Raw genomic sequence first — 20,536 nt, forward strand, 5'->3', positions numbered from 1 at the left:
CTCTGGAATCTTTTCCCTTTTTTTTTTTTTTTTTTCCCCCCCTCAGTTTTCCCAGGAATTCCCTGCCTGGGACTCCCCCCCCTCCCCCCCCCCCCCACCTTGTTCTTCCCAAATCCCAAAATCCTTGGAATTCTTTCCCGATTTTCCCACTTTTTCCCAGCACTCCAAGGTTAACGACCCCAAATCCCTGGAATTTTTTTGGGGGGGGGGATTTGAACCCCCAAGAGCTGGGAATTCCCTGCTGAACCCCCAAAAATCTCCGGAATCTTTTCCCGATTTTCCCAGGATTTCCCTGATTTCCCCCCCCCCCCCCAGAAAATCCTTGCCTGAACCCCCCAAAAATCTCTGGAATTCTTTCCCGATTTTCCCACTTTTTCCCAGCACTCCAAGGTGAACGACCCCAAATCCTTGGAATTCCTGGCTCCAATCCCTGCCCGGCTCCCGCTTTTCCAACCGCCCCTTCCTCCCTCTGGAATTGCGAAATTCCCACGGGAAAAGCTCTTCCCACTTTTCCTCCCATTCTCCGGGAATTCCTGACCCGGGGAGCGAGCTCGGATCCATCGGGATCAATCCCCCGAATTCCAACCGGGAATTCCCACAGCGTCTCCAGGATGGTGAGGAAAATCCAGCCGGGATTTTTCCCAGGTTTTTTTTGTTTTTTGTGGTTTTTTTTTGGTTTTTTTTGGGGGGGGGCGGAAATTTGGGAATCCAAATCCCCCCTGGAAAAACAAGGCAGGGAAGGAGCGAAATTCCCCAAATAATTCCCGGGATAAATCAACCTCGGAGGGAATTTCCCCCCCCCCCCCCCCCCCCCAAATCCGGGCTTTAAAATTCCCATTTTTTTTTCCCATTTTTCTGCCTCAGCTCCCGGATTTTTTTGGGATTTGGGAAGCGGCCGCCCCTCCCCCTCTCTCCCAAGGCTCCCGGCCATTTTTCTGGGATCTTTGGAATTTTTTCCCGGAATTCCCGGACCCCGGGCGGGGTCACCTCCCTGGGAGAGGGGGGGAGAGGGGGGGGGGGGAGGAGGGGCCATCCCTGGGATTTGGGATAACCGGGAATGGAGTGGGGAAATCTGGGAATTTGGGAAGAGAAGGGAATTTGGGAATCCGGAAATTTGGGAAGAGGATTTTGGGAATTTGGGAATTTGGGAAGTGAATTTGGGAAGAAAATTTGGGAATTAGAGAAGGGAATTTTGGAAAGGGAAGAGGATTTGGGAATTTGGGAAGTGAATTTGGGAAGAAAATTTGGGAAGGGAATTTAAGGAGGGAATTTGGGAATTATGGAAGGGAATTTTGGAAAGGGAATTTGGGAATTTGGAAATTTGGGAAGGAATTTGGGAATTAGAGAAGGGAATTTGGGAAGAGAAGGGAATTCGGGAATCCAGAAATTTGGGAAGAGAATTTTGGAAAGGGAATTTGGGAACGTGGGATTTGGGGAAGGGAATTTGGGAACAGAAGGGAATTTGGGAATTTGGGAGGGGGGTTTGGAAAGGGGATTTGGGAATTTGGGAATTTGGGAAGGGAATTTGGGAAGTGAAAGGAATTGGGGAAAGAAATTTGGGAAGGGAAGGATTCCCAAGGCAAAGGAATTTGGGAATTTGGGAATTTTGGAAAGGGAAGGGAGTTGGGGAAGGAAATTTGGGTATTTGGGGATTTGGGAAAGGGAATTTGGGAACGGGAGGGAAGGGAATTTGGGAGGGAAATTTGGGAAGGGAATTTGGGAAGGAATTTGGGAATTAGAGAAGGGAATTTGGGAAGAGAAGGGAATTCGGGAATCCAGAAATTTGGGAAGAGAATTTTGGGAAGGGAATTTGGGAACGGAAGGGAATTTGGGAATTTGGGAGGGGGATTTGGAAAGGGGATTTGGGAATTTGGGAAGGGAATTCGGGAATTAGAGAAGGGAATTTTGGAAAGGGAATTTGGGAATTTGGGAAGTGAATTTGGGAAGAAAATTTGGGAAGGGAGTTTAAGGAGGGAATTTGGGACGGGAATTTGGGAATTGAAAGGAATTAGGGAAAGAAATTTGGGAAGGGAAGGATTCCCAAGGGAAAGAAATTTGGGAATTAGGGATTCTGGGAATTTTGGAAAGAGAGTTTTGGAAAGGGAAGGGAATTTGGGAAAGGAATGTGGGAAGGGAAGAGAATTTGGGAATTTGCAAATTAATGAATTTGGGAATCTGGGAATTCGGATATTAGGAAAGGGAATTTTGGAAAGAAATTTGGGAAGGAAAGAGAATTTGGGAATTTCAGAAGGGACGGGAGTTTGGGAATTTGGGAAGGGAATTTTGGAAAGGGAAGGGAATTTGGGAATCAGGGAATTTGGGAATTAGGAAAGTGAAGGGAATCAGGGAATCTGGGAATTTGGGAATTTTGGAAAGGGAAGGAAATTTGGGAATTTGGGAATTTTGGAAAGGGAAAGGAACTTGGGAAAGGAATTTTGGAAGGGGAAGGAATTTGGGAATTTGGGAAAGATTCCTAAGGGAAGGGATTTGGGGTTTTTGGGAAGGGGAGGAATCTTCCCTTTGAACCGAGGTGGGAATGGGAGAGGAAAGGGAAGGAGAACGAGATCCAGATTCCCATGGGATGATCCCGATCCCGTTGGGATCGACCCCAGCCCCTCCACATTCCCATGGGATGATCCCGATCCCGTTGGGATCGACCCCAGCCCCTCCACATTCCCATGGGATGATCCCGATCCCGTTGGGATCGACCCCAGCCCCTCCACATTCCCATGGGATGATCCCGATCCCGTTGGGATCGACCCCAGCCCCTCCACATTCCCATGGGATGATCCCGATCCCGTTGGGATCGACCCCAGCCCCTCCACATTCCCATGGGATGATCCCGATCCCGTTGGGATCGACCCCAGCCCCTCCACATTCCCATGGGATGATCCCGATCCCGTTGGGATCGACCCCAGCCCCTCCACATTCCCATGGGATGATCCCGATCCCGTTGGGATCGACCCCAGCCCCTCCACATTCCCATGGGATGATCCCGATCCCGTTGGGATCGACCCCAGCCCCTCCACATTCCCATGGGATGATCCCGATCCCGTTGGGATCGACCCCAGCCCCTCCACATTCCCATGGGATGATCCCGATCCCGTTGGGATCGACCCCAGCCCCTCCACATTCCCATGGGATGATCCCGATCCCGTTGGGATCGACCCCAGCCCCTCCACATTCCCATGGGATGATCCCGATCCCGTTGGGATCGACCCCAGCCCCTCCACATTCCCATGGGATGATCCCGATCCCGTTGGGATCGACCCCATCCCCTCCACATTCCCATGGGATGATCCCGATCCCGTTGGGATCGACCCCAGCCCCTCCACATTCCCATGGGATGATCCCGATCCCGTTGGGATCGACTCCATCCCCTCCACATTCCCATGGGATGATCCCGATCCCGTTGGGATCGACCCCAGCCCCTCCACATTCCCATGGGATGATCCCGATCCCGTTGGGATCGACCCCAGCCCCTCCACATTCCCATGGGATGATCCCGATCCCGTTGGGATCGACCCCAGCCCCTCCGGATCTCTCGTTCCCGATCCAGGTGCAGGGACAAGCCGGAGTGAAATTCCAGAACTGGGCCGGAACGTACGGATCCTCTCCGGAGCTTTTCTTCCGGCCCCGCTCCGTGGAGGAAATCCGCGAGGTACCTCGGGAATTCCGGAATGGAAAACTTCGGGAATGACGGTGGGAACGATCCAGGATTTCCCCTTGGGAAAAGCGGGAATTCTTCCCTTTGCTGCGGGAAATCTGGGACAGCCCCGATCCCAGCAGGATCCGGCTCTCGCCGGAATTCCCGGGGATGATCCCAAGGGAAAATCCTGACTCGGGCAGCATTTCATGGAGTTTTCCAAGGAAATGGATTTTGGGAATTTCCACGGATGGGTTTGGAGGGAGATTCCCGGTGTTTTTTCACAGATCCTGGATTTCGGGATGGGGTTTTTTTTGGGTATTCCGGTGGTTTTGGGGTTGGTTTTTCAGGATATTCCGGGTGCTTCCAGATGGGATTTCATGGATATTCCCGGTGTTTTTCGGATGGGATTTTAGGGAGATTCCCGGTGTGTTTTCCAGGGATATTCCCGGTACTTTTCTGTAGATCCTGGATGGGATTTTCGGGATGTTCCCGGTGGTTTAGGATCGGTTTTTCAGGGATATTTCCGGTGGTTTTTGGATGGGTTTTTGGGGAGATTCCCGGTATTTTTCTGGGATATTCTTGGTGTTTTAGGATTGGTTTTCATGGATATTCCCGGTACTTTTGGGATGGGTTTTTGGGATATTCCCGGTGTTTCTGGGCATGTTTTTAGGGACATTCCTGGTGTTTTTTCCCGGGATATTCCTGTTGTTTTTCCATAGGTGCTGGATGGGTTTTCCGGGATTTTCCCGGTGGTTTAGGATCAGTTTTTCAGGGATATTTCTGGTGGTTTTGGGATGGTTTTTTCAGGATACTCCCAGTGGTTTTCCTGGGATATTCCCATTGTTTTAGGACCCGGTTTTTCTGGGATATTCCTGGTGCTTTAGGATCCGTTTTTTCATGGATATTCCTGGTGTTTCTGGACGTGTTTTTTGGGATATTCCCGGAGTTTTAACATCGGGTTTTTCTGGGATATTCCCGGTGTTTCTGGACGTGTCTTTAGGGACATTCCCGGTGTGTTTTCCCGGGATATTCCCGGTGTTTTCCCGCAGATCCTGGAGCTGGCGCGGCAGCGGGGGGAAGCGGGTGAAAGTGGTGGGGGGGGGGTCACTCCCCCTCGGACATCGCCTGCTCCGAGGATTTCATGATCCACATGGGAAAAATCAACCGGATCCTGCAGGTGAGAACCCGGAATATTCCCGGAGTATTCCCGGAAAAGTCCTTAGGACGGCACGATCCCGGAAAATCCCTGGGAACTGCCGAAGGGAACGCTCCTTCCCTGGAACATCCTCACGAGAAAAGGCGCCGCCTATTCCTGGAAATTTTCTCCCGGGAGGAATTCCGGGAATGATTCCGGGATTTGGGAATGGGGCCGGATCGAGGGCTGGGATGAGGTCTGGGATGGGAATTGGCCCTGGGTTTGGGAGGAGTTTTCCATCGGGAATGGCGCTGGATCCCGGTTTTCCAGGTGGACAAGGAGAGGCTGCAGGTGAAGGTGGAAGCAGGAATTCTCCTCTCGGAGCTGAACCCGGAGCTGGATAAACATGGAATGGCCCTGGCCAAGTGAGCGGGATTGGGAATGATGGGAATGATGGGAATGATGGGGATGGGAATAAAGGGAATGGGAACGGGAATAAGGGGATTTGGAATAATGGGGATGGGAAGAATGGGAATGGGAATGGGAATAATGGGATTGGGAATATGAATAATGGGGATGGGAAAAAATGGGAATAATGGGGATGGGAAAAAAGGGAATGGGAATAATGGGAATGGGAATAAAGGGAATAGGAATGGGAATGGGAATAAAGGGAATGGGGATGGGAAAAAGGGGAATGGGAATGGGAATAATGGGGATGGGAATGATGGGACTGGGAATAATGGGGATGAGGATGGGGATGAGAATAATGGAATGGGAATAAAAGGAATAGGAATAATGGGAATGGATCCAGGTGGGATCAGAAATTAATCTGGGAATAGATTCAAGTGGGATTGGGATCTGGGTATAGATCCAGGTGAGATCAGGAATGGGAATAATGGGAATAGGGATGGGAAAGAAGAATTGGAATGGGGATGGGAATGGATCCAGGTGGGATCAGGAATAGGATCGACAATGGGAATAATGGGAATAATGGGAATAATGGGAATAATGGGAATAATGGGAATAATGGGAATAATGGGAACGGAGCTGGGTGAGGTCAGCAATGGTGCTGGGAATAAAACCAGGTGGGATCCAGGTGGGATTGGGAATGGAGGCAGGTAGGATTGGGAATGGGAATAATGGGAATAACGGGGATAATGGGAATGGAGCTTGGAATGGATCCAGGCGGGATTGGGAATGGATCCAGGCGGATGAGGATCTAAAATGGAGCCAGGATGGTTCGAGATGGGAATGGGAATGGGAATGGGAATGGGAATGGGAATGGGGAATGGGGAATGGGGAATGGGAATGGGAATGGGAATGGGAATGGGAATGGGAATGGGAATGGGAATAGGGATGGGGATGGGGATGGGTGGAATCAGGAACTGGTCTGGGAATGGAGCCGGGTGGGATTGGGATCCACTCCCAAGGAATATCGGGATAATGGGGAATGGCCTCTGGCTGTGCCAGGGGAATTTCCTTTGGATTGTGAGAATATTCCCTCCTGGAAAGGGTTTCCAGCCATCCCAGGAGGGATTGAAATTTCCATGGATCTGGGGAAAGGTCGGATTCCGGCGTCTCCAAGAGATTTTCCGACCCAAACAATTCTAGGATTCCATAGGATCCCCCCCCCAGGGCTTCCAATTTTTCCAAAGCTTTTTCCCAACCCAAACAATTCCAGAATTCCATGGAAGCCACCCGGGGCTTTCAGGTTTTCCAAAATTCCCATTCCCAATCCAGACAATTCCAGGATTCCTGGATTCCATGGAATCCATCAAGGTTTTCCATTTTTTCTAAAGCTTTTTTTCCGCCACCCAAACAATTCCAGAATTCCATGGAATCCACCCACGGATTCCATTTGCTCCAATTTTCCAGCCCAAACAATTCCAGGATTCCATGGAATCCCTCGGAATTCCCATCCCGATCTTTTCCCGTTCCCAGTTTAGGAGCCGTGTCCGAGGTGACGGCAGCCGGAGTCATCGGCACCGGGACCCACAACACCGGGATCGGCCATGGAATTCTGCCCACCCAGGTGGGATCCACGGAATTCCGGGAATTCCAGACACGCCTCCGAGTCTGGGAATCCACCAATCCTGCTCCAAGATCCACGTGGAGATCCCATGATGGGAATCGGGGACGTGGCTGCTCCATCCCTGGAAATATTCCAGGAGCTTGGAGGGATCCGGGATCACGGAATTCCATGGAATGGGATTTCAGGGCTTCTCCCGCCAAAACCGCTCCAGGATTCCGTGAATTTCCCTGCTCTGGAACCCTCCTGGAATTCCCTGTGAGGAATTCCAATCCCAACCAAGAATTTCCAAGAATTTCCATTCCCATGGGGAAATCCCAAAAATTCCAACAATTCCTGTTCTCTGCTTTCCCCCTTTTTTTCCCCATGCGGCCGATGGAAAAATTCCCTGGAATTCCAGCTGGGCCATGTAGACTTCTGGGAAATCAGGGAAGGGATGGAATTCCTGGAATGTTCAGTGCAGGGCCGGCAGTTGGACGATCCTGGTGGATCCAGCTCCAGATCTTCCAAAATCTGGGGTCCCAAACGGTCCTCCCGGAATTTTGGGAAGGAATTCCTGGCTGGGAGGGTGGGGAGGGGCTGGAAAAGAATTCCCAGAGAATCTCTGGATCCTTGGGAGTGTCCAAGGAAATCCTGGATCCACCCTAAGATGGTGGGGTTGGGATGGGATGGGATTGAAGGTCCACGGATCCCATCCGTGGAATTTCAGGATTCTGGGATCCAGGACACTCAGGATCCATCCTGAGGGATTTTTTTTATGGAATTCCGGGTTGGAAAAGGGAAGGGAGACCCTTCCTGGAGTCCCGAATTCCCAGGGAATTCCCAAAATTCCTTCCCGGAGAGGAGTCGGGGTGAGGATTGAATCCAATGCCGGGCTGGGAGAGCTGGGAATGGAGGGAATTCCCCTGGAAAGGGGGAAATGGGATTTGGGAAGGAATTCCTGGGGGGATCCCAGGGTATCCCGGTGATCCCCCAAAAAAAGCCACCAAATCCTCTCCAATAAAAAAGCTCCAAATCCCAAAAAAACCTCCGAATTCCCACCAAAAACAATTTTTAAAAATAAAATAAATGAATAAATAAAAAATCCCTCTACAAACAAAACACCCCAAATCCCCAAAATTGGGAGGAATCCGGGAAGGAATTCCCAGCTGGGCTGGAATTCCCGGAGAATCTCGGGTTCCCTGGGAATGTCCAAGCAAAGGTTGGATCACGGATTTCCACTTGGGAATTCCGCATTGCCAAGGTCCCTCGGGATCTGAAATTTCCCTCCCTGTTTCCAGGTGGTGGCCGTTTCCCTGCTCCTGGCCTCGGGAGAAATCCTGGAATGTTCGGAATCCGTCAATCCCGAGGTTTTCCAGGCGGCCCGGCTCCATTTGGGATGTTTGGGAATCGTCACGTCCGTCACGTTCCAGTGTGTTCCGCAATTCCGGCTGCGCGAGGTCGCCTTTCCCTCCACCCTCACCCAGGTATGGAAAATTCCCAAATTTTGGGAATTCTGGGACGATCCGAAAGGGCTCCAAGAACACAGAGAAAATTCCTGAATTTCAGGGATTTCCTTCCCCCCCCCCCCCCCCCCCAAAATTTTGGGAATTCCCGAATGATCCGAAGGGCTTCAAAACCAGGGAGAAAATTCCCGAATTTTTTTTAGAATTTCAGGATGATCCAAAAGGTTCTAAAACCAGGGAGAAAATTCCCAGATTTTGGGAATTCCAGAAAAATAAAAAGGGCTCCAAAAACAGGGAGAAAATTTCAGAAATTTGGGAATTCTGGGATGATCCAAAGGGCTGCCCAAAACAGGGAGAAAATTTCAGAAATTCACATTCCCTAAATCCATCCCCACATTCCCTAAATCCATTCCCACATTCCCTAAATCCATTCCCACATTCCCTAAATCCTCTCCCGCATTCCCTAAATCCATTCCCACATTCCCTAAATCCATCCCCACATTCCCTAAATCCTCTCCCGCATTCCCTAAATCCATTCCCACATTCCCTAAATCCTCTCCCGCATTCCCTAAATCCATTCCCGCATTCCCTAAATCCATCCCCCGCATTCCCTAAATCCATCCCCACGTTCCCTAAATCCTCTCCCGCATTCCCTAAATCCATTCCCACATTCCCTGCATCCTTTTCCCTCTTCCCTGCAGTTCCCAGCACATTCCCTCCACCCTTTCCCACATTCCCTCCACCCTTTCCCACATTTTTTCCATCCTTTCCCACCTTTCCTGCATCTTCCAAACTTTTCCCTGCATCCTTTCCCACATTCCCTAAATCCTCTCCCACATTCCTGAAATCCTTCCCTGCACTCCCTCTGTCCTTTCCCAAATTCCCTCCGTCCTCTTCCTGCTTCCCTGCATTTTCCAACCCATTCCCTGCATCATCTCCCACATTCCCCAAATCCTTTCCGGCGTTTTCCAACCATTTCCCTAAATCCATTCCCCACCTTCCTTAAATCCTTTTCCCTCTTCCCTGAATTTTCCAACCCTTTCCCTCCATCCTCTCCCACATTCCCTAAATCCTTCCCCACATTCCCAAAATCCATTCCCACCTTCCCTCGATCCTTCCCCACATTCCCTAAATCCTCCCCCACATTCCCTAAATCCTTCCCCCTTTTCTCCCTGGAAAATCTCCATCCCCGGATCCGCACCGGGCCCGGCTCCGATCCCATCCCCCCCACCCCCACCCCCCACCCCTCCCTCATCCCGTCATTCCCGATCCCTTGGGAACAAGGAGAACGCAGCAATTCCATAAATATCCACGTTATCAATTCCCGGTCATCGCCCTCTCCGGCGCCTCCCCGAATCCCGGCTTTTATCCGGAGCCGGCCATCAGAGCGGAAGGGAATAATGGCCTGGAATATTTGCAGCCGCAGATATCTGGGAATGAGGGACGAGGAGCCCTTGGATCTGGGATTATGTAACGGCCTCGTTAGCGCTTGGGGAAAAAAAAAAAAAAACTCCGGAGAAAGGTCGGGAGAGGACACGGAGAATTCCTGGAATGGTTTGGGATGGGATTTGTGGAGCTGAAATCCCACCCCGATCCAACCCCGCTGTCCCAGGGTGATCCAAATATCCTTGGATGCTGCCAGGGATTCTCTGGGAATTCCAGCCCAGCCGGGAATTCCTTCCCGAGATCCCAAATCCCAAGCTCCCCTTTCCCAGTGGAAGCCATTCCCTGGCTCCTGGCCCTCCAGCCCTTTCCCAAATCCCAGCTCTCCTTTCCCTCTGGAAAAGGCTCCGAGGATTCCCTGGATCCTTCCCTGATCCAGCTGCACATTCCCAGCTCTCCCAGCCGGGCATTGGATCCATCCCCATCCCGACTCCTCTCCGGGAAGGAATTTCAGGATCCAGGGGCTTCACTGGGAATTCAGGACTCCAGGAAGGGTCTCCCTTCCCTTTTCTATCCCCGAATTCCGTAAAAAATCCCTTGGGATGGATCCTGAGTGTCCTAGATCCCAGAATCCCGGAATGGTTTGGGATGGGATCCATGGACCTTCACTCCCATCCCAGGGACACTTCCCACAATCCCAGGGTGATCCAAACCCACCCTCGGACACTGCCAGGGATCCAGGGATTCTCTGGGAATTCCAGCCCAGCCAAAGATTCCTTCCCAAATTCCTCACCATTTTTTTTTTTTAAGATTTTGATGGATTTTTTTTTTGTGTGTGATTTTTGGGTGATTTTGGGGGAATTTTTTGGGATTTTTTTAGGATTTGATGTTTTCTCCAGGATCTGGGGATTTTTGGGAGGGGATTTGGTGGGTTTTTTTGGAGATCACCAGGATACCCTGGGATTCCCCAGGAATTCCTTCCCAAATCCCACTCCCCCCTTTCCCAGGGAATTCCCTCCATTCCCAGCTCTCCCAGCCTGGCATTGGATCCAGCCCCATCCCGACTCCTCTCCGGGAAGGAATTTCGGGATCCAGGGGCTTCCCTGGGAATTCAGGACTCCAGGAAGGGTCTCCCTTCCCTTTTCTATCCCCGAATTCCGTAAAAAATCCCTCGGGATGGATCCTGAGCGTCCCGGATCCCAGAATCCCAGAATGGTTTGGGATGGGATCCATGGACCATCACTCCCATCCCATCCCATCCCAACCCCAGGATCCATTGATCCTCGGAGCATCCCGGAATTTTTGGAGTTGCCTGGATTAGACTGGGGTGGGATTGAAGATCCGTGAATTCCATCCCAAACCATTCCAGGATTCAGTAAAGATTCCTAAACCTCCGCATCCCAATTCCAGCAGTAAAAAACATTCCCAAGGACTCCTGGAGCTGCTCCTGCCCTTCCCGCTGAGCCGGAATTATCCCTCAAAGGCTCCGGCTCGATTTTCCCTCTGATTGAAAATCCCAGGAATCAAAGGCTGTTCCCGGCAAAGGTCAATTCCCTGATCCTGCCTCGCGCTGCCGGGACACAAACCGGGAATGCTGTGTCCTTTTCCCAGTCCTTGCCCCAAATAAAATTGTGGAAATTGTGGGGACGTGGATTTTTCCGGGAATTTGTGGCTGTCCCTGAATCAAGGAGTGTCCAAGGAAAAAGTTGGAGCACCCTGGGATGGCGGGGTCGGGATGGGATGGGATTGAAGGTCCATGGATCCCATCCCAAACCATTCCGGGATTCTGGGATCCAGGACACTCAGGATCCATCCCTGATGGATTTTTATGGAATTCGGGGATAGAAAAGGGAAGGGAGACCCTTCCTGGAGTCCCAAATTCCCAGTGAAGCCCCTGGATCCCGAAATTCCTTCCCGGAGAGGAGTCCGTGGTGGTGTCCTTGGAATATTTGTGGGACCAATTCCTGGGGAATCATTTCCCAGGAATATTTCCTGGGAAAACTTTCCTTGAATTATTTCCTGGGAATATTTCCTGGTACTATTTCTTTGGAATAAATCCTGGGAATATTTACTGGTAATAATTCCCAGGAATAATTTCCTGGGAATATTTTCTGGGAATAATTCCCATTGGACCCCAACCCTTTCCCATTTTTCCAGGTCCTGGATGAACTGGAGGAGCACCTGAGGAGATCCCAATATTTCCGCTTCCTGTGGTTCCCGCACTCCGAAAACGTCCGGATCATCTACCAGGATCCCACTTCCAAGGCAGGAATTCCGGGATTTTCCATGATTTTGGCTCTTTTCCCAGAAATTCCAAATATGGATTTTGGGTGGGAAGCAGAATTTTGGGAATGGGCTCCGCCTGCGCTCCACGATCTGGGAATTCCAGGATTTTCCAAGCTCTTGGAATCCCCCTTCTAATTCCAGGGGTGGAGTTTGGGTGGGAAGCAGAATTTCCCCCTGGCAATTCCAGCTCTTTTTCTGGACCCAGGATTTTTGGGAATGTTGGGATTCCCTTCTCCAACCCCTCCTTCGTGGATCCCAGTTTTCCATTCCCACTTTCCCACCCTCTGCATCCCTCTCATCCCTAAAATCCGTGGCTTTCCTGCTGGATTTGCAGCCTCCCTGCTCCTCCTCCAGCTGGTTTTGGGATTACGCCATTGGATATTATCTCCTGGAATTCCTCCTCTGGATCAGGTAGGAAAAGTCCTCCGGGCACTGGGATTGGGAAGGATTTTCCAGGCCTGGCCTCATCCCGATTTTCTCGCCGTGCTGGGATTTGTTGGGATTTTCCCACAGAAGGCAGAGCTGTCACCTGGAGCGTTCCCATTCCAGGGAAAAGGAGGAATTTGGGAATTTTTCCAGGGAATGGTTTGGGTTGGGATTCACGGCTGGGGTTGTGCTGCCCTCTGGCGCCCACAGAAATCATGGAATTCCAGAGGAATCCTGGAGTTGTTCAGGGTGGAAAAACTCCTGAATCCGATTCTCCCAGCCCCCAATCCGTGTCCGGAATCTCATGGATTTGAAATCCCAGGAATTCCACACCTCGAGACTGGGACAGGGGAGATCCTGGGAGAGCTTCAGGAATCCCGGGATCCAGAATTCCCAATCCCAGCATTCCCAGGGAAAAGGGCTGGAGGGCCAGGAGCCAGGGAATGGAATTCCCACTGAGCATGGGGAGATTTCTTGGGATTTTGGGAAGGAATTCCCTGTTGGGAGGGGCTGGAAAAGAATTCCCAGAGAATCCCTGGATCCCTGGGAGTGTCCAAGGAAATCCCGGAGCACCCTGGGATGGCGGGGTCGGAGCGGGATGGGATTGAACGTCCACGGATCCCATTCCGGGATTCTGGGATCCGGGACACTCAGGATCCATCCTGAGGGATTTTTATGGAATTCAGGGATGGAAAAGGGAAGGGAGACCCTTCCTGGAGTCCCAATTTCCCAGGGAAGCCCCTGGATCCTGAAATTCCTTCCTGGAGAGGAGCTGGGATGGCGATGGATGGATCCCCAATGCCGGGATGGGAATGGAAGGAAATTCCCTCAGAAAGGGGGAAATGGGATCTGGGACAGAATTCCCGGCTGGGCTGGAATTCCCAGAGAATCCCTGGGACCATCCAAGGAAAGTTTGGATCACCCCGGGACAGCGGGGCTGGAATGGGACAGGATTCCAGCTCCGTGAATCCCACCCGAACCATCCCAGGATCATTCCATGATCCTTTCCCGGCCGTCGCTCCTCCCGTCCCGCCCTTGGCAGATCCCCGGGAAGCAATTCCAGGCTCGATTCCCGCTTTTTCCCGGCAGCTCCTTCATTCCCAGCCTGGTGGTTTGGATCAACCGCGTCTTCTTCCGGCTGCTCTTCAATTCCCGCGTGGAAAACGTCGCCCGGAGCCACCGGATCTTCTCCTATGAGTGTCGCTTCCGGCAGCACGTCCAGGACTGGGCCATTCCCATGTAATTCCCAAATCCTGGGCCATTCCCCAGGAAATTCCCAGATCCCAGTCCATTCCCGTTGAAATTCCCGGATTCTAGTCAAGGTTTGGGCCATTCCCATGGAAATTCCCTGATCCTAGCCCAGGACTTGCTCTTTCCCATGGAATTTCTGGATACCAGTCCATTCCCATGGAAATTCCCAAATTCCAGTCCGGGGTTTGCCCATTCCTATTGAATTCCCACATCCTAGTCCATTCCCGTTGAAATTCCCAGATCCCAGTTCATTCCCCAGGAAATTCCCTGTTCCTGGTGCATGATTGGGCCATTCCCATGAAAATTCCCGGATCCCATTCCAGGACTGGGCCATTCCCACAGAAATTCCTGGTTTCCACTTCATTCCCAAGGAAATTCCCAGATCCCAGTCCATTTCCATGGAAATTCCCAGATTCCAGTCCAGGATTGGGCCATTCCCATGGAATTCCCGGATCCTGGGCCATTCCCAAGGAAATTCCCAGATCCCAGCCCCTTCCTGGGATCTCTAGCAGCTCGGAATTCCTGGATCAGGAACAAATGTGTCGAAAGGGGGATCTGGATTGGGGACACCATTCCCACTGGGAATATTTCCACCGGATCCCAAATCCATGGGAAGAGGGACCGGGATTAAAAACGCCATTCCCAGGTGGAATCACGGATCCCTCCAGATCCCAATCCCAGAATTCCAAACCCACCCCTTGTTGAATCCCGGATCGATGCGATGCCATGGGAAGGACGTGCTGGGACGTTCCGGAACATTCCCTGGATTTCCTGGGGCCGGGAATTCCGCGGGATGGAATTCCATGGCCAAACCTTGTCCCATCCATTTCCTGGGATTTTCTCAATCCCAGAATTCCCTGGATGAGGAGCAAATCCAGGGAAAGAGGGGACACTGGGAATTCCCACTGGGAATCTGAGCGTGGGGACCCGCCCAGATCCCAATCCTGGGATCCCAAATCCATGGGAAGAGAGATCGGGATTAAAAACAGCATTCCCAGCTGGAATCACGGATCCCTCCAGATCCCAAACCTGGGATTCCAAACCCAAGGGAAGAGGGGACACCAGGAATTCCCACTGGGAATATTTCCACAGGGATCCCTCCAGATCCCAATCCCAGGATCCCAAATCCGTGGGAAGAGGGATCGGGATTAAAAAGAGCATTCCCAGCTGGAATCACGGATCCCTCCAGATCCCAATCCCGGGATCCCAAATCCACTCCGTGCTGAATCCCGGGTCTGTGTGATCCCATGGGTGACATTCCGGAACATTCCCTGGACTTCCTGGGGCCGGGAATTCCAGCGGATGTGTCTCCCACTCCCTCCCTTCCATTCACCGGGAATTTTCCCGGGAACAGCGAGAAAACCAAGGAAGCGCTGCTGGAGCTGAAGGCGGCGCTGGAGCGGAATCCCGGGATGGTGGCGCACTTCCCGGTGGAGATCCGCTTTTCCCGGCGGGATGAGATCCTGCTGAGCCCCTGCTTCCGGCGGGACTGCTGCTACATCAACGTCATCATGTACCGGTACGGATCCGTCCCCATCCCGGAATATTCCCGACGGGAATATCCCGCCCGGACACCCCAGGGTTGCGGGAGGTGCCGCCCGTGCCGGGTTTTTTTTTTGTTGTTGTTGTTGTTTCGTTTTTTGGGATGTTGTCCTGTGGGAAGGGTTGGAAGATGTGGGAGGGATTTCTGGGATGACGAGGGATGTTCCCTGGGAATTCTGCGGGATGAAATTCCGTGGGCAATCCTTGACCCAGCATTTTTCTGGGATCTCCTCAATCCCAGCATTCCCTGGGTGAGGAGCGAATCCATGGAAGAAAGGATCCGGATTGGGGAAGCCATTCCCACTGGGAATATTTGCATGGGGATCCTTCCAGATCCCAGTCCCGGGATCCCAAATCCAAGAAAAGAGGGATATGGATTGGGGACACCATTCCCACTGGGAATATTTCCATGGGATCCTTCCAGATCCCAGTCCCCAAATCCCAAATCCATCCCTTGTCCCAGCCCTTCCCTGGGATCTCCTGAGTCCCAGGATTCCCTGGATGAGGAGCAAATCCATGGGAAAGAGGATTTTCCATTCCCACTGGGAATCTGGACATGGGGATCCCTCCAGATCCTGATCCCGGGATCCCAAATCCATGGGAAGAGGAGACGCCATTCCCACCAGGAATTTTTCCATGGGGATCCTTCCAGATCCCAATCCCGGGAATCCCAAATCCATGGGAAGAGGAGACGCCATTCCCACCTGGAATATTTCCATGGGGATCCCTCCACATCCCAATCCCCAAATCCCAAATCCATCCCTTGTCCCAGCCCTTTCCTGGGATCTCCTCCAGCCCGGAATTCCCTGAATGAGGAGCAAATCCATGGGAAAGAGGATTTTCCATTCCCACCAGGAATCTGGAAGTGGGGATCCCTCCAGATCCCGATCCCGGGATCCCAAATCCATGGGAAGAGGGATCTGGATTTGGGGGCACCATTCCCACCAGGAATATTTCCATGGGATCCTTCCAGATCCCAATCCCGGGAATCCCAAATCCATGGGAAAAGGTGGATCTGATTAAGGGATGCCATTCCCACCTGGTATTTTTCCATGGGGATCCTTCCAGATCCCGATCCCAGGAATCCCAAATCCACCCCAAAACCCCGGGGACGGATCCCTGGGGATTTCTCCTTTGGTTTTTCCCGGGATGCGGCTGATTCCCGATCCCACATTCCAGGCCCTACGGGAAGGACATTCCCAGGATCCGCTACTGGCTCGCCTACGAGGAGATCATGAGGAAACACGGAGGGAGACCCCACTGGGCCAAGGTAACGGGGAGAAAAAAAAAAAAAACGGGAATTCCCTCCGGGAAGAGAGAAAAAAAAAAAAAGAAAAAACGGGAATTTTCCTTGGGGAAAACCGGGAATTTCCCCCCATGAAACAGGGATTTTTTGGAAAACGGGAGGGATTTTGCCAGAGGGAAACTGAGGCAGGAGGCGGGGGACCAAAAAAAAAAAAAAACCCAAGGAAAAATTCCTTCCAGAGCATTCCCAGATTTGGGGGGGAAAAAAAAAAAAAAATCAGGATTTTAACACGGAAAATTAATCCTAATTTTGGAAAATGGGAGGGATTTTTCCCGAGGGAAACTGAGGCACGGGAAGATGGAGGGAATTTCTGGATCCGCCCCTTTTCTCCTCAAAGAAAAAAATTGGGAAAAATCTGATCCTGGGCATTCCCAGATTTGGGAAAAAATGGGATTTTTATTTTTTAATGGGAAAATGATCCCGATCCCAGAAAACGGGAGGGATTTTTCCAGAGGGAAACTGAGGCACGGGATGTTTGTGTCCCAAATCTGGGAATTTCCAGGAGGGAAATTTTTTTTTCCCCCAAATTTTGGGGCAGGAAAAGAGGCGGATCCCGGAATTCCCTCCATTTTCCCCCTCGTGCCTCAGCCAATCCCAGAAAATGGGAGGGAATTTTCCAGAGGGAAACTGAGGCACGGGAAGATGGAGGGAATTCCTGGATCCGCCCCTTTTCTCCTCAAAGAAAAAAATTGGGAAAAATCTGATCCTGGGCATTCCCAGATTTGGGAAAAAATGGGATTTTTATTTTTTAATGGGAAAATGATCCCGATCCCGGAAAAAGGGAGGGATTTTTCCGGAGGGAAACTGAGGCACGGGATATCTCTTTTCCTAAATCTGGGAATTTCCAGGAAGGATTTTTTTTCCCCAAATTTTGGAGATCGAAAGAGGCGGATCCCAGAATTCCCTCCATTTTCCCCCTCGTGCCTCAGTTTCCCTCTGGAAAAGCCCCTCCCGTTTTCCAAAATTAGGATGAATTTTCCATGTAATCATGCTGGTTTTGGTTTTCTTTTTTCTCCCCAAATCTGGGAATGTTCTGGAAGGAATTTTCCCCCTTTTTTTTTTTTTTTTTTTTGTTGCTCCCCCTTCCTCCTGCCTCAGTTTCCCTCCTGGAAAATTCCCTCCCGTTCTCTGGGATTGGCTGAGGCACGAGGGGGAAAATGGAGGGAATTCCGGGATCCGCCTCTTTCGATCTCCAAAATTCAGGGGAAGAAACAAAAAAAAAAAATTCCCTCCTGGATAATCCAATATTTAAAAATGGGAATTTTAACAGGAAAAATTGGGAGGGATTTTTACCGGAGGGAAACTGAGGCACGAGAATTTTTTTTTTTTTTCCTTTTCCCCAGATCTGGGAATGTTCAGGATGGAATTTTTTTTTTTTTCCCTGGAAAAAGAGGCGGATCCAGGAATTCCCTCCATTTCCACCCTCGTGCCTCAGTTTCCCTCTGGGAAAAGAAAATCCCTCCCATCTTCCGGGATTGGGATGATTTTTCCCTTAAAAATTCCCATTTTTTCCCAAAATCTGGGACTTTTCAGGAAAGAATTTTTTTTTTTCCCCCAAATTTTGGAGTTTTTGATCCAGGACAGGGGCGGATCCAGGGATCCCCTTCCTTTTCCCGTGCCTCAGTTTCCCTGTGGGGGAAAAAAAAAAAAAGGGAATTTTCCAGGGAATTGTGGGAAATTTATCCCAATCCCAGAAAACGGGAGGGATTTTTTCAGAGGGAAACTGAGGCACGAGGGGGAAAATGGAGGGAATTCCGGGATCCGCCTCTTTCGATCTCCAAAATTTGGGGGGAAAAAAAAATTCCCTCCTGGGCATTCCCAGATCTGGGAAAAAACAAAAGGGATTTTTTTTTTTTTTTTTAAATGGGAAAATGATCCCGATCCCGGAAAATTGGGAGGGATTTTTTGCAGAGGGAAACTGAGGCACGGGATGTTTGTGTCCCAAATCTGGGAATTTCCAGGAGGGATTTTTTTTCCCCAAATTTTGGAGATGAAAAGAGGCGGATCCCGGAATTCCCTCCATTTTCCCCCTCGTGCCTCAGTTTCCCTCTGGAAAAATCCCTCCCGTTTTCTGGGATTGGGATAAATTTCCCACAATTCCCTGGAAAATTCCCTTTTTTTTTTTCTCCCCCACAGGGAAACTGAGGCACGGGAAAAGGAAGGGGATCCCTGGATCCGCCCCTGTCCTGGATCAAAAACTCCAAAATTTGGGGGAAAAAAAAAAATTCTTTCCTGAAAAGTCCCAGATTTTGGGAAAAAATGGGAATTTTTAAGGGAAAAATCATCCCAATCCCGGAAGATGGGAGGGATTTTCTTTTCCCAGAGGGAAACTGAGGCACGAGGGTGGAAATGGAGGGAATTCCTGGATCCGCCTCTTTTTCCAGGAAAAAAAAAAAAAGAAAAATTCCATCCTGAACATTCCCAGATCTGGGGAAAAGAAAAAAAAAAAAATCTCGTGCCTCAGTTTCCCTCCGGAAAAAAATCCCTCCCAATTTTTCCCGTTAATATTCCCATTTTTCCAGATCTGGGATTATCCAGGAGGGAATTTTTTTTGTTTGTTTCTTCCCCTGAATTTTGGAGATCGAAAGAGGCGGATCCCAGAATTCCCTCCATTTTCCCCCTCGTGCCTCAGCCAATCCCAGAGAACGGGAGGGAATTTTCCAGGAGGGAAACTGAGGCAGGAGGAAGGGGGAGCAACAAAAAAAAAAAGAAAAAAAAAAGGGGGAAAATTCCTTCCAGAACATTCCCAGATTTGGGGAGAAAAAAATCGCAGGATTTTTGACATGGAAAATTCATCCTAATTATGGAAAACGGGAGGGATTTTTCCAGAGGGAAACTGAGGCATGAGGAAGGGGAGAAAAAAAAACCTGGGAAAATTTTCTCCTGAATATTCCCAGATATGGGGAAAAAAAACAGGATTTTTTTAATGGGAAAATGATTCCTATCCCGAAAAATGGGAGAGATTTTTCCAGAGGGAAACTGAGGCACGGGAAGAGGGAGGGAATTCCTGGATCTGCCCCTTTTTTCTCTCAAAAAAAAAAAAAAAGGAAAAATCTGATCCTGGACATTCCCAGATTTGGGAAAAATGGGATTTTTTTTTTAATGGGAAAATGATCCCGATCCCGAAAAATGGGAGAGATTTTTCCAGAGGGAAACTGAGGCACGATGGGGAAAAAAAAAAAAAATGGCAGAAAGTTCCCTCTGGAACATTCCAAGATTTGGGAAAAAAAAAATTCGGGATTTTTGCACGGAAAACGATCCCAATCCAGGCTCACAGCTGCACGCGGAAGGACTTGGAGAAGATGTATCCGGCATTCCCGAAATTCTGCGCCATCCGGGAGAAGCTGGATCCCACCGGAATCTTCCTCAACGCCTACCTGGAAAAAGTCTTTTTCTGAAAACTGGGAAAAATCCTTGGGGAAAATCCCGGAATTCCGAGGTGTCCCTGCCAAGGACAGGGATTTGCTGCGATCCAGCTCTGAAGTTTTTTTCCCGGGAAAGCCATGGAATTCCCAGAATTCCAGCAATTTTTGTTTTCCCCTCAATAAAAAATTCCTTCAGCCGCCGTTTTCTCATGGAAGTGCCCGGCCCTGGGAATTTGGGGAAGGTGTTGGGAATTCCTGGGTTGGGAATGGAGATTTTTGGGAATGATTCCATCTATTCCCAGAATTCCAAAAAAATTCCTGGGAATGGGGACAGAGCCAGGAAATGGGAATCACAGAATATTCATCCCAAAATTCCCACCCTGTCCCTTGGAGAGTTTTCCAAACATTCCCGGAGCCCCGGAAAATTTGGGAATGTTGCCGTTCCCTGGGAAGCCTTTCCAGATTCCAAAATCCTCCGGATCAGGAATCTTTTCCCAAAAAATTCCAAATGAATCCTCGCCTGGCGCAGCTCCAGGGATTCCATGGGCTTGGATCCCTCCAAATCCCGGGATTTGAGGATCATCCCAACTTCTGCGTCCTGGATTTTGGACTTCCCAAATTCACGGAATTTTTTTCCACAATCGATTCGTTATTCCCGGTTTATATTTTTTTCCTGGGACGTTCTTCCCGTCTCCTTGAAATTCCCAAAAAGAGATCCC

At 50.4% G+C, this 20,536-nt stretch overlaps 1 protein-coding gene across 1 annotated transcript; it reads left to right on the forward strand.

Moving 5' to 3' along the window:
* The first annotated feature begins 3,499 nt into the window (after window positions 1-3,499).
* On the forward strand, window positions 3,500-19,850 carry LOC134042829 (L-gulonolactone oxidase-like). Its single transcript, XM_062490770.1, is given in 13 exon segments — window positions 3,500-3,661; window positions 4,699-4,722; window positions 4,724-4,744; window positions 4,746-4,826; window positions 5,115-5,209; window positions 6,726-6,816; window positions 8,094-8,279; window positions 11,799-11,906; window positions 12,262-12,338; window positions 13,443-13,592; window positions 14,959-15,123; window positions 16,326-16,416; window positions 19,722-19,850. Coding segments are annotated over 13 exon segments (1,380 nt in total).
* The last annotated feature ends 686 nt before the right edge of the window (window positions 19,851-20,536 follow it).

Source organism: Cinclus cinclus, chromosome 3 (assembly GCF_963662255.1).
Source record: "Cinclus cinclus chromosome 3, bCinCin1.1, whole genome shotgun sequence".
Lineage (NCBI taxonomy): Eukaryota > Metazoa > Chordata > Aves > Passeriformes > Cinclidae > Cinclus > Cinclus cinclus.